At 32.8% G+C, this 22,861-nt stretch overlaps 2 protein-coding genes and 1 long non-coding RNA gene across 5 annotated transcripts; 2 read left to right on the top strand and 1 right to left on the bottom strand.

Moving 5' to 3' along the window:
* The first annotated feature begins 858 nt into the window (after nucleotides 1-858).
* LOC142546998 (uncharacterized) lies at nucleotides 859-5,616 on the top strand. Of its 2 annotated transcripts, none has more exons than XR_012820561.1 (3): nucleotides 859-993; nucleotides 2,689-3,497; nucleotides 4,127-5,616. It is a non-coding gene; the product is annotated as an uncharacterized LOC142546998 (long non-coding RNA). The 2 variants fall into 2 exon arrangements; XR_012820562.1 differs by having other exon boundaries at nucleotides 3,710-5,616.
* Nucleotides 5,617-8,106: 2,490 nt separating this feature from the next.
* On the top strand, nucleotides 8,107-10,893 carry LOC142544848 (beta-amyrin 16-alpha-hydroxylase CYP87D16-like). Of its 2 annotated transcripts, XM_075651880.1 has the most exons (8): nucleotides 8,109-8,512; nucleotides 8,592-8,901; nucleotides 8,994-9,134; nucleotides 9,206-9,454; nucleotides 9,533-9,701; nucleotides 9,812-9,918; nucleotides 10,282-10,409; nucleotides 10,680-10,893. In XM_075651880.1, exons 1-8 carry the CDS (start codon nucleotides 8,265-8,267, stop codon nucleotides 10,771-10,773), a joined length of 1,446 nt encoding a protein of 481 aa, XP_075507995.1. In that variant the 5' UTR covers nucleotides 8,109-8,264; the 3' UTR covers nucleotides 10,774-10,893. The 2 variants fall into 2 exon arrangements, with proteins under 2 accessions (XP_075507996.1, XP_075507995.1); XM_075651881.1 differs by lacking the exon at nucleotides 10,282-10,409 and having other exon boundaries at nucleotides 8,107-8,512; nucleotides 10,680-10,863.
* A 5,750-nt stretch (nucleotides 10,894-16,643) lies between these two features.
* On the bottom strand, nucleotides 16,644-21,933 carry LOC142546997 (pectin acetylesterase 12-like). The gene is made up of 12 exons (XM_075655021.1): nucleotides 21,399-21,933; nucleotides 20,357-20,439; nucleotides 19,596-19,725; nucleotides 19,435-19,508; nucleotides 18,852-18,938; nucleotides 18,638-18,762; nucleotides 18,496-18,556; nucleotides 17,992-18,045; nucleotides 17,827-17,904; nucleotides 17,629-17,734; nucleotides 17,411-17,556; nucleotides 16,644-16,902 (listed from the first exon to the last, which is right to left on the bottom strand). Exons 1-12 carry the CDS (start codon nucleotides 21,631-21,633, stop codon nucleotides 16,795-16,797), a joined length of 1,287 nt encoding a protein of 428 aa, XP_075511136.1. The 5' UTR covers nucleotides 21,634-21,933; the 3' UTR covers nucleotides 16,644-16,794.
* Between the last annotated feature and the right edge of the window lie 928 nt (nucleotides 21,934-22,861).

Below are 22,861 nucleotides of genomic sequence, written 5' to 3'. Positions count from 1 at the left end.
TGATACAAGAGAACAAACACCTCACAAATATTATAAAACTAAGCATTCAAATGCTATAAACTGAAAGAAAACCGCGTGTAGGAAATTTCCTTCCATTTGCAAATTTTTAGAACACGTTTTCCATCTTTTTAATTTTTTCAACCTCATTAATTGCACCTCTATTATTGCCGACGCATTCCACTAAGGTTCAACTTGAAGCTCGGTGGAATCCACGTCAAATTTCCTCTCAAAAAAGTGTATCTATGTAACGTCCCGAAAAAAATTGAAGGTCCACGTGAACCACATTCATGCAAATTATTAAATTTCTTTGGTGTTCTATTAAATTCTTTTAAAGCATAAAATACATGTTTATTTTATTAGTTTGTGTTTATTTATTTTTGTGCATTTTATGCCTAATTCATGCATAATAGGATTTAATTCATGAAATTTTAAAAGTTCATGCATTAGAGTTTCTAGATGCATTTCACGCTCAAACGATGATCGGAGACCGAAGAATTTTCAGGAATATTATTTTAATTACACGATTTATTTTTATAAATTAATATATGGTGTTTTAAGTGAATTTTTCAAATAATGGGATGTTACTCGCTATTTTTACCCGCATGATTTTATTTTTAACGGTACGCAAATTTTATCAAATCGATGGACTTTTTAATGGTCCGGTTAATATTTTCAAAATCTTTTCAACACGAAATATTTTTCGAGAGTACGTTTGGATTTATTGGGTCCACTTTAATAATTATTGGGCTTAATTATCTTTTTAAATCTTTAATTAAACAATTAGGGCCATTATCTACTAATTAATAATTTAAATATTCCTTAAACACTCATTAACCTAAACCTAATCCCACCCCAACAGCCGACACCCCCATTCAGATTTCCCCACTCTCGTTTTCATCAAAATCCCAAGGAGGCCACGGCCAAGCTCCATACTTGAAGGAATAATATTCTCCGGCACTCTTTCTTCAATCCTTTTGCGTCTACGTCGTCAAGGCACGCTTTGTATTACCTCTTGCTGCATCATACACGTTTTTATATGCTGGAGAATGCATTCATGGATGATAATTCAGATCTAGCTTAGTTCATGAAGAATTTTCGGTTCATACTTATGTTCTTGCACTTTCTTGATTGCTACTCACTAATTCCTTGATATTGTTGCAAGGGGGCTATCATGTGGGGGTTCCTTATGCCAAGGGTATGCTGTCATTAGGTTGGGTTTGAGTTGTAGGGGCTGTACGCCAAGGATGGTTAAGGCAGCAAGGAGTTTGTCTCGGTTTTGGGGTAGATCGCGTGCCAAGGACCGATCCAGCAACACAAGGACTGATCTGAGCCATGGATTAGATCCTTGAGGATCTGAGACAAGGCCTGAAAGGGGCCGATACTTGCTGGAAAGTGAGATCGATCGGGTGAAGGGGAAGGGTAGACGCGGTAGGTGCTTTTGGTGGGTTCTCGGTTTTTAGTGGTTAGAGACTTGCATGGGGCGGTGGTTTAGTTCTGATAGGTGGCTTGGGGTCTGGTCTAGGTCCTTGTTAGGTTGCCTCATGACTGGTGCGACGGGTTAGCTTGAGGTGTGAGTTTTGGGAGGAAATCAAGCATGAGGTGGGGAATTAGGATAGGACCGATAGTTTGGGCAAATTCTAGAAATTCAGCCGTGTGTTTGGGGGGCCTACTGTTATTGTTTTAGGACCTCTTAAGTGCTTTAAGTTATGACAAAATGTTTAGAAAAAATTGGTAGAGTTTCGATTCGATTCGGGTTAAAATTGGGATCCCGATCCAAGTTTTAAAACGAACCGGTTAAGTTCTGATTTTGGCTCGGGTTTACGTCTAGCAATACTTTTAAATATGTTTTGGGACATTTTAAGAAGTTTGGTAAGCTTTGGGTCAATTTTAGAGGTCCATGGATGAAATGAAAATTTTTGGGTTTCCAGGGGCAAATTGGTCATTTTGCACCCGGGGTGAGATTTTGGTCCTGCAGCACCCTGAGCACAAATTTATGATATTTTAAATGTTTATGCATCATGTTTAAAAGTTTTACGCAATTATGATAAATACGGTGCATGCTTGGTTTAAAAGAAAAATTACGTATATGCATGCTTTTATTAAGTGATGAATATGATGACACGTTTTGAATGAAGTGATTTAGTTGTGACTAACACGATGACACGATGATATGATTGGAGATATCGTGAGGGAAAAGGCCCCAGAGGGAGCTCGTTTACGGGAGAAGGCCCCAGAGGGAGCCCGACGATCGTATTTCCATTGACATGATATGATGACATGATAGGCTCGGGCTCAGTTGACGGGTGAGAGTGTCGCTGATGTCCCCCGCCGTCAAGTACCGCGGTTACACGTAGATGGATCAATCGACTGACATGATGACATGATGATACGAAAGTCACAGCTAATGAACGGAATTCAAATTAAGATTTTAACATTTATATGCTGATACGATGATACATGCTATTACCATGTTTTGACAGGTCACAGTTACGCATACGATATGATAACATGATGAGACATGTTTTGACACGTTACCATTTTACACGACACGTTTATGTTCATGTTTTTAAGCTCATGAAATGTATGTTGATTATGCTATTTTTCACTGCTGTGTGCTACGTATATGTACTTGTTATTACTGATACAGGTGTGTTGAGTCTTTAGACTCACTAGGCGTGTGTGATGCAGGTGAGCATTTTGATCAGGGGACCGAAGGTGCCGAAGACTGAGTAGGCAGGCGGAATGTGCGGTGACACGACGCGAGGACCATTATTTTTCCACACATAGATTCACGTGTTTTGAGAGGAGTTGCACATTTTTATATGTTGATGATATTACGATACGTTTTCGTTAATTTTAGATGATGTTAGTTATTTTTAAACTACGTCATTTTTGTTGGTAAATAAATACGATTATTTTAAATGTTATTTTGTAATTGCGAGCTTTTAAAAAAATAAATAAATAAATCCGCACTTTAAAACGGCATACGTTTCAATCTACTTGTGTGAAAGCATGAATAAGTTTTGTTGGGCCAGTTTTTGTACGGTTCCCGGTCAAATAAAAAACACGTGGATTGCATTGCTTTCTCCAACACACCAAGACTCTGTTCTGTCACAAAATTTTGTGCGTTGTTCGATCTCCTTCGCCTCGGAAAGCGTCGATCAGGTGCGTTTTTCCCATGGTTTAGTTCGAATTCGCTGTGCTACTCATGTTGCTATTTTTTCCCGGCTATATTTAGCGTGTTGGAGATTACTTTGGCACAAAGCCAATATAACGATTCGCAATGGGTTGGGTGTGGAAAAATGATGCTCCTGAGTTTAACTCTTCCACCTCCGGCAAGTTTCACGGTTCGGTGGTCCCTGAAGTCGACGATAGCGAAGACCGCTGCGCTAACCGCAAGATCGTGACGTCACGGTGGCGCACAGAGAAAATGGAGCCTGGGAAATTCATCCGAAGTGCAATAACACCAAACAGATTTTCAAAGATTGCATTGGGAGGTACAAAGTTTTTATTTATTTATTTTTTTAAAATAAGAAGTTGGAACGTGGGGAAGGTTGAATTTAAACGGTTGTTTTGGTGTTAAAGAAGTAGTGGTTTGTGTTGCATTGTGTTCGTCTGATCTATTGAATATTTTATTTAGGTTTCATACGTCCCGTAAGATGATAATTTTAAAATTCACCATTTTTCATTTATTATGACTATGAATTAGGCTTTCAACTGGATTATTGAATGAAGAGAACACCTTTGTGTTCGGTGATGTGAAGAAATTGACATATACCACTTGTAGGAGCTGCAACCAGGTTTCATGTCTGTTTGGGACTCAAGTTTGGACTTTTCGTTTGCAAAAAATTCTTTTGAAAATATCAGGGAAATAGATAGAGCAATTGAAATGGGGACGGATTGGCTTTTTTAAAAAAATTGCACGGATAGGCAAATTTTGTGTGCCAAAGGAGTGAGTGAAAAATGATTTGAGATTTTTTAAAGATTTAAGGAGGGAATGTGGTTAAGATTTATTTAAATATTTAAGGAGTGAATATGCTGAACTTTTGATTTAGTTGAGGGCTTGACTTCACCTTCACCTCGACTAGGTTTTGATTCAATCATTTATTTCTTTTACTTGCTATAGGTAACAACGGTACTTGAGAAATTTGTAAATCGAATCTGGAAGGACCAATGCTTTTCAGTCGGGTTTTGTAGGCAGCCCATAGTTTGTGTAAACAACCATGTGGGAGATGCATGAAATTGAAAATTCTTGGGGTGGATTTGTGGAGAAGCCTTAGAGAAGTGGAATAAACTTGATTAACTATGTCGCATCTAGTTTGTGCGCTTGTTTGTTCGTGTGATGTGGATGCGGATAAGCTTACTGATTTCGATGTCCTTTTGTCTTTACAGCATTCTCTCTTCTTGGGCTCGGCAAGATTTTCCGAAGTTAGTTTGCTCCTCTGGTTTTTTCCCGATTTTATTGCTTTCAATTTGTTATCGGTGTCCCGCATTTTGTTTGTTCTTCTTTTGCTTATGTATTAAGTTACTGGGGTCTTGTCCTGCTTTTGGTTTGTTGTTCTCATATTTATGTTTGAGCTTTTTTATGTCTTGAGATCGGTTAGCGTTGAGTGGTTATGCTTGATTTTTGTCATTGTGTTTACGGTGTTTTTTTGGGTTCTCGGCTTTTGCCCTAATACTGACTTGAAATTACCAAAGGACCTAGCTTGCTTTTGATATCAGGGACTTATAATATATGGCATACTTCTTTTTTATTCTATTTATTCACTAATAGTAATGAATAGACTTCAATTTTTTGTTGTTTTTTGGAATCAAATAATTCGTTTGTTTCATATGAATGTCATTTGCTTAAATTTCCCATTTTCGTCATACGACAGTGGCGAACTCTATTTCGCCACTTTTCTGATATTAATCTACACCATCTCATCTGAGATAAATCGTAGTAATTACAGCTTTTCAACCATATTTTTCATTGATTCATTTTATAACTCGAAACTCCTAATTTCGAACGAAAAATCTCTTTTATTTCACAAGAATCCTTTATTCAGGCTTAAGAAAAAACGGATTCCTTGATATTGAAGAATATATCTGACTTTAGATGAGCTACTGACTTGGAGTTTTGATATTTTGTAAAATACATATGCTTGTGACATTTAAAATATTTAAATTTCAGTGAAAAACTGCACTTCTTAAATAACTTATTGATGCGTCTGCCTATTTTTGGTTGGGCAACTAAGGAGCACTGCAAATTTTCTGTTGGCAAGAATCAATCTATGTTTCCATCCTTTTTTTTAACAAGCACTTGAAATGCCATGAGGCTCCTCCACACAAAGCTTGGATTGAATGGCTCCAACCCTTGCTTCTCAAAAAGCACACTTGGGGTAAACCAGGATTTTAAGGTCCTCGCTGCTAAAAAGCATTTGACCTTGTCAAAAGCTTCTTCTCATGTTTGGGTTAAAGAACCATATTAATGTTCGCTTCGTGCTAAGAAAATGTATAACTTTTTATGTCTTGACAAGAAAAAACATAATGTTTTTGAAAATATGTTTTATTAGCTAAAGTTGAAGTAATGTCACAATTGGGTAAAAGTTTGTCTAAAAAGTACTCATTCCCTAATTTGTGTTAATTAGCTGAATCATCTTCTTTCCCTTAGTCTTCATCTGATCTGCTCAAGCACTTACAATTTAACCGTATCCAAGCTTAACGATGTATTTTGTTTGTGATGTGTATATTTTTAAACGTAATTTATACTTAATTTCTTATAAACACCATTATTTAAACAATATAATGCATTAAAAAATTTCGAAATATAAATGTTTAAGTACAAGAGAAAATAGCATGTACATGTAAAATGTGCTCATTACTAAAACTTAAAAAAATTAACAATCTCGGATACGTATAAAAATATTTTGTGCTTTTTATACTTATATCCAGTGGCTAGACAAGAAGATCACGTGTATCTTAACCATAGCTTCACAGTTGTTAGCTTCACAGTAACAACATTGATCGAACGTGTAGAATAGATAAGTTAGGATTTATCTTCCTTTGGTCAAAGCAAATTCAGGATTTTGATTATTGACATGTACAATTAGCAAAATGTATTAAACATGTTAACATAGTAACTGTCAATGGTGACTTTTTTCCTTAAAAAAATGTAAAGAAAAAAAAAGTTAAGTATTATACAACATGTTTAGTTGTCAATTTCCTGCTTATTGCTCTTAGATTCATTCAAACTGGTTAGCTACGTTACTTTTCAAACAAGTTCAATAAATATTTTGCACGTTACAACATGCATATGCAACTCTAACCAAATTAAAGATTATAAGTTTAAACATTTTCAAATCTATATATTTCTACATCTAATATGTTAGTTTACATCCCAAAAATGTCACATGCATAGACCCATTTATTATAGCTTTTGTTATCTACAATACTAACATTTTTTCTTCCCATATTCAACATTAACAAGTTATTTTCATTTGTTTTTAGGTTTTTTTACACTAATTCATCAAACTTGATTAGTCCTTTAAAAAATCACAGTATATATTGTATTAATTTATTACAAAGAAATCTACAGTTGCTTCACTTTAGTTTATATATGGGTGAACACCTCAATTTTTGAGGTGACCTTACCTAGTCTTAATGAAAATGTGGTTCACGTTCAATTATAACTTCGTTTTCTAAATTCTGTGTAATTAAATTTTGTTACTAAAGATATTTAAATGGCATGCATATATCTTCCGGCAAAAGATTATGAAGAACAAAAATGTTTAAAATAATTAGCTCTTTCATTTATTTGAGCTATTCTAGAGACTTCTCTAAAGTAGCAATTAAATTTCAGAGCATCATAATTAGGACAATACATTAATTGAGCCGGTTCGCGATCTTTATGTTCTGACTCGATAAATATTTGATTCGTATTCAGATGTATCGAATTCGAGCAGAACTCGAAAATGTTCGAACTTTTTTAAAACTGAACTCAAGCCAAACCATCTAAAACATCTACGTACGCTTCAGTTTAGACAATTGCACATTAATAAGGTTTGTTGGTTAGGATTTACTGTCTGGTATATAGTTTTGCATAAACCTATGAACTATATGGTTTTTCACTATTTCATATATATTATATTTTTAATGCACTTTTTTAGCTACAAGCTAAAACTACATATATTTCGTAATTTGGTTGTCAAATTTATTTTACATTCAACATATATTCTTTTTTGCAACTTATTAAAATTTCACAAAAAATATATAGTGTTAACTAATATTAAAAATTTTACACACACGTTGGTTATTAGAATATTATAAAATTTGAGCAATATATTTATTATCAAAATTAACAGTGGCCATGTAATAATTTAACAATTGGCGAAGAGAATATGATAATCATCAAAACTCCGTCTGGACCAAATGTCAAATTAACAAATTGGTCATACCAAGAGACTGTAGATTCTTTATATATGATATAAGATTATCCACTAATTATACGTGTCAGGATAAAAAGCTTACTATTAGGTCAAAATGTATAATTTTTAGTCAAGAGACAATTTCATTTTCTTATACTCGTAACAACATATAGTACATCTACTTGGGTGATAATGGACCGGGCTGTCACGCCCATGATTCAGAGGAGGTGCGTGTCTGTCCGTTGATGTGTCTCATATCCTTATATATCAGTCTTACCTTTTCCCTCTCTCTATCTTGACCCCAGCAGAGACATTATTTCCAGTTAAGATCTGATGATGTTTTTTACGGCTTACCTATCCAACAAGATCAAGCGGCACAACTTCAGCAGCTTGACACACACACACTAGAACTTCTCAGAATATTGTCACTCATCCAAGTAATATTCTCACTCGTACAAGCTTAACTCAACGATATGGATCTCATATAAAATTTATGCGAGACTCGTACATATTATGTACATAATCCAACGATTTAAACGGATCTATCGTGTTCGACTTGGCGATAAAATTGGCCTTACGAGATTAATTGAACTTTAACATGTGTGATATCCTCTCGGATGTCTTTTTCCTAAATGTTAGACAACGAGGCTTTATATAAACCAAAACATGTATTCTCAACACTAGAGTGTCCAAAATAAGGCATATCTTATTCCTAGTTAGCATCTATAACATAATTGACTTCTTAGCTATTCTTCCTATATATTACACACATTTTAAGAACAATTTCATCACACAAAGTTCCCAAAACATCTCTTATAGTCGAACACTATTTTTTTTTAACATACAGTCCTCGTCACAATGGAAACATTTATATTTTCCTCGTACACAAGAGAAGTGCCATTGGATTTGTCATATGTTGCTTGCTTTGTTGGAACACTGGTTGCCCTTTATGTTACTCACTGGATTTACAGATGGAGGAGTCCTAAATGCAATGGAGTTCTCCCGCCCGGTTCTATGGGCCTGCCTCTCATTGGAGAAACCATCCAATTGGTCATCCCAAGTGCCTCTTTGGATCTCCCTCCATTCATTAAAAGTAGAATGAAAAGGTGTGTCACGTTTGTTTCTTAGCCAAAATTATGCTCTCTATTTGAAAAAATCTTTGAGTTTAACCGTGCTCTGTCTTAGATATGGCCCTATTTTTCGGACCAACGTAGCGGGACGACCTGTGGTCATTACCGCAGACCCGGAATTCAACCATTTTCTACTCAGACAAGATGGGAAATTAGTTGACACATGGTCCATGGACACTTTCGCAGAAGTTTTCGACCAGGCAAGTCAATCTTCAAGAAAATACACCAGAAACTTGACGCTGAACCACTTTGGCATCGAGGCCTTGAGAGGGAAACTCCTCCCTCAGATGCATGCTATGGTCCAGAAAACCCTCTCCACTTGGTCAAGTCGGGAATCAGTTGAAGTTAAAAGTGAATCCGTCACGGTAAATCCTCACTCAACACAACTTTTGATCGATCGTTACACTATTTTACGACGACACAAAATAATCAAGAAATCAATCTTCGTGTATGACAGATGGCTATTGATTTTGCTGCAAAACAAATATTTAGCGGCGATGCACCAGATAAGATAAGTGACATGTTCAGGGACTTGGTTGAGGGCCTAATGTCTTTTCCTATCAATATCCCAGGAACCGCACATCATAAATGTTTGCAGGTAAAGAAACATCATTCATCAAATTACGTTAAATATTTTTACTGATCCGTGAAAATTGAAAAACTTACCAGATACACAAGAAAGTTAGAGAAATGATGAGGGATGTAGTGACCAAGAGGCTTGCGGAATCCGAAAGGAGCCACGGAGATCTTCTCGACCATATCATCGACGACAAGAACACCGAATCGTTTTTGAACGAAGACTTCATAGTTCAACTAATGTTCGGACTGTTATTCGTCACCTCCGATTCGATCTCCACCACATTGGCATTAGCTTTCAAGTTGCTGGAGGAAAACCCATTGGTGCTGGAGGAATTAATTGTGAGTAGATATCATTTTTGACAACATTTGGAACAAAGTATTCAACATTACGGGCATATATTTGTGACATGATTACAGGCCGAACACGAGAATATACTCAAGAAAAGAGAGAATTCAGAGTCAAATCTAACATGGAACGAATACAAATCGATGAGCTTCACACTTCAGGTCATCAATGAAGTGCTCAGGCTTGGAAACGTAGCCCCTGGATTTTTTCGTCGAGCCTTGAAAGATATCCCAGTCAATGGTATTATTGTTATATTCACAATGTTTTTTTATTTAGAACATTTATTTTCACTTTTCACAAATATTACGTTTATATGTTTGTAAATAGTTATAATTCTTAATCTTGTGCAGGATACACGATCCCGAAAGGATGGGTGATTATGATAGCCACCGCTGGTCTTCATCTCAACGCTAGCCAATTCGAGGATCCACTTAAATTCAATCCTCGGAGATGGACGGTATTAAATTAATATAAAATAATATATAAATTATTTTGTTGAATAGAAATATAAATAGAGTTTTATTCAGTTTTAAAAAAAAAATATTGTAAAAGGCCTATTACAATAAAAATATTTCACTTTTTAGAATAATACAAAGATTTAAACAAAGTTTACATAATTAATCGATATAATTCCATTTATCTATATTAATTTTAATCGTTTAAATAATTTCTATCATAATAAATGTATTTTATTAAATTTTTATTATTTAGAGTACTTTTCCAAGAGTGGATTTCTCTATATTTTAATAAAAATTGATATAAATTTCTAAAAACAAATGGAGGAAATGACCGTATTGACCTTGAAGCATTTATATGACAGGAAATTCAACCGAGTGTTGTATCAAAATGTTTCATGCCGTTCGGGTCGGGTATGAAGCAATGTGCGGGTGCGGAATATAGCAGAGTCCTGATAGCGACATTTTTACATGTCTTGGTCACAAAATATAGGTAATTCATTAATCACTCTCTCTCTCTCTCTCTCTCTCAATTTAAAATTATAATGTGTGTTATTTACATTTTACAATACCTAATTTAAATTTATTCAAAATTTGAAATGACAAATTTCGAGTTCTAAAAGTTATTAATGATTAATCATAATCAATGTTCATTTAATCTCGATATTCTAGCTCCGCCCCTGATCGTAATAATACTATTTTCTTGCTTAAAAAATTTGCGACGTCAACACATTCATTTCGTAAATTTTACTTCTTTTTGTAGATGGACTATGGTAAAAGGAGGTAAAATCGTGAGGTCGCCGATCATCCGATTCCCAGATGGATTTCACTACAAAATCGTAAAGAACAAGAACTGATCAAACAATTCGCGATAAAATAAGTTATTAATGTGTTATGTTTGTAGTCGTAGTTTAAATTTCGTTGTATCTTGTTTGATGCGCAAATAAGAATTTCCGATGCGTGCATACTCATAATTTCTCTTCTTATTTTCTTTTTATTTTTACCCATTTATTATTATAATAATAATAAAAAATAAAATTTGTGTATTTAAATTTACTTGGTGGTCCAAATTTCACTTGGAAAATATACATGACAAATATTATAATATAGTTTATATCTATAATATAGAGTGATTAATGCTGACAAAATTTTATAATCACCCAACAACTTTGCTATCAGAAAAATAAAATTTGTCTCCGAAGACACATCAAATAATAATAACCTACGCATTTTAATTGTCCTTTCAATAAAAAAGACAATTTTTTTTTTCTGAATAAATAATAATAAAAAAAAAAAACCAATTTGTATACCAATTATAGATATAAGGTATCAGGATAATGTTTTTTTTTTAAAAAATTTTTGTATATTGATGTTTGATACTCTTTTCAAAAAAAAAAATGTTTGATACTTGTAACGTGCCACATGGCTGAATCCACCCTTTTTCCGCCTAGCATATTGCACGTAATTTGCACTTGTAACTGTGGACAGCTGGTATTCCAAGTTACAAAAAAATTTTAATATATTTTTCATGAGTTAATTATATGAGATATATATCTTATTTATATCATCTATAAAAATATTTATTTTTATATAAAAAAATATTAGTTATTATTATAAATATGAGCAAAATTCACTCGTCACACAAATAAAAATATGCAAGATGATCTAAAAAAAATCTATTAAATTAAAATCACATCAATGTCTTAAGTTAAAAATGAAATATCAAATTTGAAATTTAATTATAATAATTTTCTCTATCAACTTAGAAAAAAAATAAAATAATATATATATTTCAGATTTATTAATCACTTTATAAAGGATCATTGAACACAACTACATCCCATTTTCTGAAAAAAATTTATACATTTAGTGAAGTTTAAATAGCATAAAATAGAGTATAAATATCATTAAGGTCGAGTCAGATAGTAATTTTATAATACATTGATTATGAAAACATTGGTTGCGATTTATTATTGATGATTTTTACTCGGTAGTATTTGGCGATTGGATCAATGATCTAATATAAGTTTGAGTAGGTCTTTTGTGATACGATCTCGTGAATCTTTATCTATGAGACAGATCAACCCTACCGATATTCAATAGAAAAAGTAATATTGTTAGCATAAAAAGTAATATTTTTTCATGGATGACCCAAATAAGATATATGTCTCACAAAAGACGATCCTGTGAGACCGTCTTACACAAATATTTGTATATAAGTTTTTAGAAAACTTATATGTTAAAAGACTTTAAAAAAAAAAAGTATCCAAATTCTTGGTTTTTCTAAAGAGATGCAATGTTAAAACGATAGAAAAATATGCTAATCAAACAGACTTTTAAGTTAAATATTATAATAAATACTCTTTTACAGTAAAACAGAATCATTAAATAAGATATAATCGCAATTATTAATTACATTCATTCAAACTAAAAAAGCAAGAAACAACCACTGAAGGAATCAATTAAAGCATAACTGGGAATAAACTTCAAGAATTCTTCCGATTATCACCTGCCAAAATTGAAGGAAAAATAAAAAAAAATTTAATTAATTAATTAATTAATCAATCATATATTTCGGAGCTTTAAAAATACACTTAAATCGAATAATAAAATTAAAATAACCGAGAAAAAGAATACGTACCATGAAGAATCGCTACTTAGTGATGGCGTAGATGGCATAGATAATTCCAGGGATGTAACCCAAGATGGTCAGCAGCAGACAAATCCAGAACTCATGCTGCAATAAAATTCAAGAATCGTGTTAGAATCCATATTTAATTTACTGATTAATTAATTTTTTATCATGCAAAAATAGTAATAAAAAAACAAAGAAGAAGAAGAAGAAAAGATTCAAACCCCGCAGCCAAACTTGAGGAAGACTCCAAGAGGAGGCAAAAAAATTGCCAAAATAATATCAATACAATTTGCTGTGCCTGCCATTTTCTTCTTCTTCTTCTTCTTCTTCTTCTTTTTTGGGTACTTTTTAAGTTTTATATCAGAGAAATATTACAGAAACGTGGTCAGACCAAGGAGTAGTTGTAGTGGGGAATGGGGGTTGACAGATTTATAGACCGGGAAATTCAGGCAGGAACGTACGTGTTTAATGGCGGTTGGCTGCCTTTTCTATGCGTTGTATGGATAAGGCAACTTTACTAGAACGGACCAAATAAACATTATGCATTTTTTTTAACATCAAATTTTATTGTTTATTATAATAAACTAGCAGATCAATGATATAAAATAAAATTAATTTTAAATGAGATCGTTATTAGGTGGATCTGGAATCAATCGTAATTAACATGAAATAATATATGAGGTTGATTTGAAATTTATGTTTTTACTTCTTTAAATAACTAAAATATATACATCTGAAATTCACGTATTTAAAATCTATCGATCTAATCAAAACAAAACCTACTGTTCTGTGACGATTAATGAGACGCTACAATGACTCCATGAGTATTATATCTGCTGCATGTTTTCAATGAACGTTGTCGACTAAAACAAGTTACCTTAGCGAAAGAAATCTTCTTTTAACAATTTTTTTGACAATATGTGTACGGCCGATAAATTTTTTTTTTTTGCAGAAGTCTTGTTTCTTCGATCTTCACACTTAATATAAAAAAAATAATAGAAAAAAGAAATTCGGCCAATGGTGATTGTCGGATTCATCCTAAAAAATAATGTCACACTCTTATTTAATGTTTTACATGGTCCCCACTTAACATTAATCTATGTAGCATAGATATTAGCAATATTATAAGACAAACAGACGATCTCTTATTTGGGTCATCCATGAAAAAGTATTACTTTTTATGCTAACAATATTATTTTTTATTGTGAATATCGGTAGGGTTGACCTGTCTCGCAGATAAAAATTCGTGAGATCGTCTGAAAAAAAAACTTGCTCTGATATTATATTACACGAGATATGGCCAAGGAGTTATATTTAATTATTTAATATTATCGATATTTATAAAATATATAAGAAGAGGAAGAATATATTTGTTTTCACGAACATGATTATATATTGTTTTTATTTTTATTATATTATATTATCATAGTCGTATGCGTACAGCTAACATTGGATGGCGTGTCATGTGGTTGCTTTGCCGTATGGGACCAGCTAGGCGGATACTCAATCACATTTTATTTGTTATTATTTGTTTGGTAAACGAATAAAAAGTAAGGCCAGGGAAAAACCTGCTAACGTGGTGGACACTCTGTTCGACATTTTGGAAAATTTTTATTTTAATAGACATTATATTGGGTCGATACTGCATGCCGATCGAAGGTAGAAGGCCACGGGTCGTGAACTTGTTTTTTTGGAGAAAAAACAACGACGATATCTATGAAATAAAAATTAATTTTTATTAGAATAGTTGTTACACGCTTTTATCCTGATTAAATACGTTTTCTTCTTTACTTCTCCTTTGTTGAAAATAGAACATTGGCGGTGAACTTTTGTAATCTTTGATTCATAATGTTCAATACACATTTTTGAAGTATTTTGGAGATTATCTTTCTTTCATGATAAATTCATTTGCTAATATTTTCTTATGTTTTTTGTAAAATATATTTAATTGAATACGTTATAGATTTCACGTATTTTTATTTTGAATTGTATTCAAGTGAATATATTGTACTAAAACATAAAATAAAATAAAATAAAAGGTGTTGCTTCAAATATAGCATCGAGTATATCTCTCCGTCTATTTCAAATGTATAAATATATTTATTTGTTTGTACAGATGTTAAGATTATGTTTGGAAAGCTAATTATAAACATAAATTATCATAAATAATGATATATAAAAGAATTGTAAGAAGTAGTTAATGTGTTCAATGATTTTAATCTTTTCAAGATTTAGTACAAAAAAAATTTGTTGAAAATAACTGAAGGAGACATAACTCCTATTCGAATTACTCATGAAAAAATTTACATTTCATGTCTAAAGTATTACTTTTATATAAATATAGAAAGAGTTGACACGTCTCACGAAAATAGATCCGTGAGACGGCATAAAAAAACCTGCTTCAAAAAATTCGAGAGACATGCGCGAGGTGTGGATTTTAAAAGACTACAAAAAAAAATTTATATTATATATCATGTTCTAATATTAATTTACTCCAACAATGAATAAAAAAGTGCAATGATTTTTCTCCCCAATAATCTCGATAAATTTTTTAATTTTCATTACATAGAAGAATATAAAACATATTTCATAAACGGATTGCAATATTTTTTTATCCTTCTCTAATTGGTAATATTTTTCTCTAACTTTTAAATATAAAATCTTTAATATTAATTCTTTTTCTATGTGTTACATTAAATTAACAGTAGCTGTCTCGATGAACACACGTATAGTTGACTTCAATTTATTTAGTGTAGTCACGTATAAATTCTATATAAACCAAAAATTCATTTTATATTTTTATTTTACATCTATATTATATATTATTAATTAAATTTAAACCCCGATGGTTATTATAATTTCAAAATACTCATTAACCACTCAACTCTATAATCCACATTTCTCTTTCATTTTTCTTCTCACTCACTGTTTCAAATTTAATAATTGACAACTTTTATTTTTATTTTTATTTTTATTTTAAGAAACTCATTACCTTTTTTTTTTTTTTTTTTTTAACCGAACTACATATTGCAAGTACCACGAACCATCTCTTGTTAGCTATTAGCTAAAATCGGATATATTATTTGGTTATAAATATATTATTTCATTTAAATGCTATTGAAGTAAATTTTTTTTTATCATTATTTTTTTAGAAAGCTTGAAAAAGATAATTATTGAAGCAACTTCCTAGGTGGATTCCACGTGCGAAGCAGCCACCACCGACAGTCTCCTTGGAGGGTTGGCAAGGACCGGAAGAGATGCAAATTGTAGGATTTTATGATTCTCGATTCTCCTTTTAAATTTTTTTTTAAAAAAAATATTTTGATTTTTTTATTCTTTATTTTATTGTTTATTCTGACGTCGTGGGGTTGAAATTTTATTCTTTCTTGATATGATAAGAAATCGTTCTCAATTTTCAAACTTTAATATGATGGGGAAATCTAGGCATGACAATGAGGTGAGGTGAGAGGGGTGGGATGAGGTGGAGGTGGGTTTGTCATCTCCATTTCTATCTCGAATTCCATCTCCACCCTCGATTCCCGCACCCGATCCCCGTTTTTTGGTTTTTTTTTGGGTTGGGGAAACCGTGGGGATCAAATTCTTGTCCTGCATCCATATCTATTTCAAAATATTAATGAAACAAGACGAGGACGGATTCAAGGATTTTTTCAGGGCAAAACTTATTATTATATATTATTATCAATGGTAATATTAATACTAATAATAATATTTATATTATATTGTTAATACTAATAATAATATTATTTTATTATTAACATTATTTTCAGGATGAGTTCGGAGATGAGAATAATAATTCCATATATGCTCCAAACTATTTCGGGGATTTTAAAAAATCTTTCAAACACACAAAAAATCGAAGATCTCCGTCATCGTTTCGGGTTTTCATGTGGGACCCCAAACCGGTGGGAAACTTCCATCCCTAGGTAAACCCATTATATAGATCTTATTTTACGACATAGATCCATGCCTATCATGAACCCGAACCCGAACACGTACAAACTATACGCGACCTCACCCAAAAATTCACGGACGTATGATGATTTTGGATCTAAACCTTTACGAAAGGTCATATTCAACCCAAATTTGCCTCTAATTTTTTTCTCCGCATCATTATTGTTATAAGGTCTACATAGTTATAGAGTACACTCACCACCACAAACTTGCCTGCATATTAGAGCAGTATTTCCTTCTTCATAGCTCATGCTGACGAGTGATCATGGTTTCATCTAAATACTAGGTTGTGACAAGTTTTATCACACGGGTAGGCGCAGTCGATGGCCTTGACATTTGCTCGATCAAAATACCAGTTCCCGACCGCAATCGCAATTGCCTGCATATTGCGTCAAGAAGTTACTAGAGATGGTACCACGGTTTCGACATTAGTACTCAGAGTCACTATCAGAATAATTATTTGCATGATCGACACAAGTAGATGTACAAAATAAGCTACCAGGTTTTCAAATAGTAAAACATGTCGAAACTACCGTCTTTTTACCAAAAGTTATAATCTATAGTGGAACTCAAATTTTTTAAAATCGTATACAAACTAAAGCATCATGTTTTAAACATTTTTCGAGCCGAACTAATAATTGCTCTCCTGAGTTTCTATTGTGACTTGACCCACCAAGTGCATACGATTGAAATGTTTTCATCATGAGTCGATCAACAACGGGTGATTCGATGGTTAAATTTCAGTGGATGAGTAACGCTTTCTACACAGTATAAGTTGAAATCAATACCAAAGAGTAGCCACATCATTTTTTTTACTGTGTGAAAACCTGAAGTGGGGATTCAATATATCAAATGAATTCTGAGAAATAACGGTGTTCACTGCTTACCTTGTTGCCAATTACTGGAGAGCCATCTGCAAGCCAAGTATCTTGCCTCTCGGACTGGCAGTGAGCAAAACAAGAATTTATGAATAACCCATTTCGTGGGGACACTGAAAAGCCTTTTACAGCATTCAGCATATGATACCTAAAACCTGCTCCACCCATAAATTATTAGAAAAAAATGGAAAGAAAATGCTTAACAAATTCTAGAAGAACTTATCCACCTTGCAAAAATTGGATTTGGGATGCGGAACATAGTTCATTGTTCATTTTACAGCCACGCCAATTGCCATGTGGATCAGCGGTTGGAGGAGCTAGGCTTTCTTGGACCTAAATACAAGAGGAATAATAAATTTTGATGCATTATATATAGGTTTACTCCATGTACTAAAGAGAATTGATGAACAGAAACTGCGTCCTACCTGCCATGAATCATAGGCCGCATTAAGAATGAATATAGGGGTTTTAATGTTGGCGATTAAATTCTGAGGGAAGAAGCACTGCAAGGGAAAGCATTTGTAAAAATAAGGATATCACAAGTTGCAAAACAAAATAAGATAATGTCCATATAGAAGCATGAGTCTCACAGAAGTAGGATCACGGTGGTTGGTACAACTGCTTGGCAGGTTTTGGCCAAAGCCCTGATAAAACAGGTAACAAGTTATGTACCAAAGGAATAGAATTCGAAGAAAGCCAGCTGGTTTACCGTTCAAAAACGTTTAACTACAAATTGATGGTATCAGAACATTCAAGTTCTTGCAATCCCATATCATTACAAACCCATATTCCTAGCCTTATGCGCAATGCTATAACTTCCTACATATCACACTTTCATCAGTTAAATTCCTTATTAAAGTCACATATATGATATATGTACCGTGAACAAAGAACCATGCACATCAAATGTTAAAAAAAACATCATACACGAATCCTTCATCTAATCATATATGTAACGTAAACTTGAAATAAGGAAAATATTGATATTGAATATAACAAAAAAGGGCTTCAACATCATTAGTACACGGGGACAGAAATGCTGAAAGTTAAATTTAATTAAAGATCAAGGAAAATTAGTTCAATTGAATAAACACCTGTAATCTAACAACACCTGCAAAGAAATTTCTGATTGCACGACCACCAGATACATCAACACTGTAAAAAAATTAAAACATATTCAAAAGAACGGGAGTATAGTTGGACAAAAGAAAATAAGGAAAATGTAACAGAATTTACGCATCCATAAATAATCCACCATCGCTCAAACATTTCACTTTAGTGTTTCTCGGGAAAAAAATCCGAAACTCATCACAGTGCAGTATGGAAGCCAAACCACCCGCTGAACAACCCGAAAGAAGTGCCTGAAATGCTTTACATAAATCAAAAGGGGATATCAAACCGGAAAAAGGAACCCAAAAAGGTTGCAACCAGATAAAAAAAATTTTATTACTTGGTGAGCATTGTGCATTCCTTTGGACATAAGTTCTTCTATAACTGCAAGCCAAATGCGTTGACCTCTGAATTGCAACCCTGCAGCCTGCAGAAACATGTTTTATATTACCTGAGAAAACGCATTTCAAAGCTTGATGCAGGACTCTGCGCATGGCTGTAAATTTCTAGTTAGCAACGATGCAACAATTTTTAACTGCTCATCAGCTCAATTATTATGTTTCAATTGTTGTGCCAGATGGACATAGCCATATCCAATGTGGTACTCCCTTTAGTCCCATAAAAAATCTTTATTTCAAATATCAAAATTTTGGAAATAGTAAAAATTATCAATACACAGCACATCTTTCATTCTTTAAGCCATTATAAACAACCAGTGTCCATCTACTTCGGTATGATGTCAGTATCTTCCTAAACACACATCATCCAGATAGCTGAAACAAAATTTGAGAGGCAAAAGCATGTTTATTTTTGCCCGATACAACTGGTGCAAGCATGAAAAAGCAAGATCAATGGTATGTGCCATAGTAAGTCGAATTGTCAAATCATAGATGAATAATTATATGGAAGATAATGCTACGAACCTTATTTTCAGCATCTCCAGCAAAGGATCCTCCATCACAATATCGTATCTTTACTCTATTCCAGTTAAAAAAATCTGCATGTAAAAAACTAAGATGACAAAGTGATGAAAAAAGCTGATATACAGAATTTTCACAGTTTTATTGAAGACGAAATTATGAACCTGGATTTTCTTCAGCCCTGTTGCTAAGTATCCCTGTAAATGGAAGTTGTCTTTCAAAATAGGTTGAAGACCCTCGATGTGTCTTTTTATGATAAACACACGATCTAATACTGTTGCACCATCCTCCACCCTGACACGCGACTCAGCTGATAAGATTCATGTGTACACGTAAAAAAAATAGCTATGTGTGGTTTATGCCAACTGAAAAAGGAACTTGAAGTCCCAATATCATAAACTTAAAGCATGGTTAGTCTTTTGGCAGTAGGGAGAAACTAAATTTTTTATTTTTGCTTTATCTAAGGATCAATCACTAGTTACTTCACAAGAAAAATTAATTTTTTAAGGTTTCATAGAAGTTTGAAAAATGAATACCTAGACAGGGAAGAGAAGCAACCTTGTATATTTCAATATTGTTATGTTTGAATATAATGACTCCACTTCAATAAGTGACACATAGCTATTTCACGTGCAAGTTTCATGGTTACATTAATACGAGCTTCATAGGCTTTTTTTTTTTTATCAAAGCTACACGAATCTAAGAAATTAGAAGGTGCGAATATGATGCTAATTATGGACGCTGAGAATCTAAATAAACAAGAGTGGTTCTAGAGTCTGTTTAACAACCAAACACTTGACATGTAGTTTTCTTGTTAACAAAATATTTATGATTACTAACTGAGTAAAGGCACGATCAGAAGTAAAATAGAAAAGTAAAATGAATTTAAATGTAATTATTCACAAAGTTGAGATTGTGAATACACCTCCAACTGGATGAGCCAACTGTTTACTCCTGCCCCAAAGCCATGATGCAAGTGATAGCCAGGTAATGTTCCATCCAAACATACTGAAAAGTTCATGCACCAAGAATAAGGTCAATCATACAACTAACTTATTGTTTATCATTTAAATTACTTTTAAAATAATAAAGTGGTGGACCATTATAGATTATTACAACTTTTCCCAAAGACCATAATTCCTAATGTACTTAAATATAGCCAAAAGATGAAATATCTATTATCCAAAACCAAAGTAATTCAGCTACCCATTGCATTAATCTTGTTGAATCCTCAATCTAACATTATGCTTATATATGAATACTTTTAGGTCGCGGATTGAAATTTAAGGTTAAGCCCATTTAGTAGTGATCTTATAATGTTTAGCTTATTTGATCTTTAACGTGTTGGGTTTTTAGCATTTATAGATTGACGACTAACTCAATTTTTATGAGGAGATAAAATGAAAATGAAAAATATAAATGGAATGGTTATTGTTCTCAAATCATACCTATTATTATATTCTACCAAACACTTTAGTGTCACAGGTAGAACGGTGAGAAAGTTAAAAAATAATAGTTATTAATGTCAAAGGATTATCTCTGGAAAATCATTGACATAGTAGCAGGCTAAAAGTACGGCTTCAAAGAATTATAATGTGAGAACATAACAAAATCAACTCAAGCACTCCAAGAATCATGCATTAGATAAGAGAAAAATGACGAACACAATAAAATCACTCTACTTATTACTATCCAAAAAACACCACCACAGAAATCTAGCTTTACAAAATTAAGAAAGAAAAGAAGAAACATAGATTGAGATCCAATGCATAAATATGAAAAACAATGGCTGCAAGAAAAACTAAAGTAAAAACAAGAAAATAAATTCAATGTCAGTTACAAGTTTATCATGAAAATTAACCCCAAAAATAAAATAAGGAACTCCAAACAAAGCAGAAGAAGCCAGAATTCAATAGAATTGTCACGCACACGTACACACATACATAAAGAGAGAGAGAGATATATACCAGCGCCTTTGGCAGCAGCTCCATGAACAAGAGTAAGACCCACCATTAGAGCATTTGAAGGGAGAGCTGAAACAGACATTCCATAAACACTCTCCAAAATTGACACGGACTCCAAGAACGAGACATCCGTTCTATTCTCTCGAAAAAATTCATCAAATTCAAAACTTTTAACGACCCAGTTTCTCAAAATTAACACAGAAAAAATCACAGCCCAAAATTCCAACACCCTTCCCATAACCTTCAATTTCGCTATAATTTGCAATGAAATTAACAAAATGCACCACTACCCAAAAATTATATCTAAGCAAGAATCTTTTTTCTTAAAATGCATTTATGTAAACGAGTCACGGCAAGTATAACAAGTGTCCTGGATCAAAAATAAGGGACACCTGTTAACAGCCCAACGACACCATATACATGAAATGAGGCACGTAATTTGTGAATCTGGTTATGTAAAGAGAACCATTGTTTCTTGGGAAAAAGTGGTTAATTTCTTGGAGATCTGAATAAAGAACTGTTGTTTTCAGGAAGCAAGAGATTTTATACCTGCCGGGAATTTTGAAGATTTTTATAATTGTTCATTTTACCCGTAACGTATGTCTAATATTTATTATTTAATTAATATTTACTTCCAACCTACATATGCTGATATGCATTGTGTGTGTAACGTCACATAAAATAACTTATCTAATCAATATGTGTAAGAATAGATCTCTTGTAGACGATCTCATGAATCTTTATCTATGAGACGGATATTCAAAATAAAAATTAAATTAGCATAAAAGGTAATATTTTTTCATTAATGACCCAAATAAAATATCATTCTTACAAAATACGACTTATGAAACCGTCTCACACAAGTTTTTGATTATGTTGTAAAGGTGAAAATGAATCTAATATAATTTAATATAATTGAAGTTGCAAAAATAATGAAAAATTTAAAAAATATTTTCAGAAATATTTTGATAATATGACATTTTGAAAAAGAAATTGAAGTACGCAGTAGATTAGATTATATTGGGTAAAAGGAAAAAATAAAAGAGATATATTAGTTGGATCATATTTTACTACGGTTAAGGCTCGCTTGGTTCGAAAGATAAAGTTATTGAATTATTATAAAAAAAAGTGATAAAAAAGATAGATACAGAAATATAATATGTGTTGACCAAATAGAATTATGTTTGATGTGATAAATTAAGGATTATTTTAATTTATACCAAACATACCTTTGCATTGGATGAGAAAAGAGAATGTTGGCTTCTTTTATACGGTTCAGTCGATGCTATCTAAGGAGGCACTGCCCCCTTCCAGTTATTTTTTGCCACGTGTCAATTAATTTTTTTTTATTTAACAAAAAAACTAAACCATGATTCACTCTTTCAAAATTTTGCTTCTCTCTCAGCCGTGGTTTTTTCATTTCGGAAATTTCAAAACCTCTCTTCCATTTTTCTGTCTCAAAACCT

Source organism: Primulina tabacum, chromosome 5, assembly GCF_025594145.1.
Source record: "Primulina tabacum isolate GXHZ01 chromosome 5, ASM2559414v2, whole genome shotgun sequence".
Lineage (NCBI taxonomy): Eukaryota > Viridiplantae > Streptophyta > Magnoliopsida > Lamiales > Gesneriaceae > Primulina > Primulina tabacum.
The sequence above is the reverse complement of the archived record's forward strand: the minus strand, read 5'-3'. Positions and strand labels throughout refer to the sequence as shown.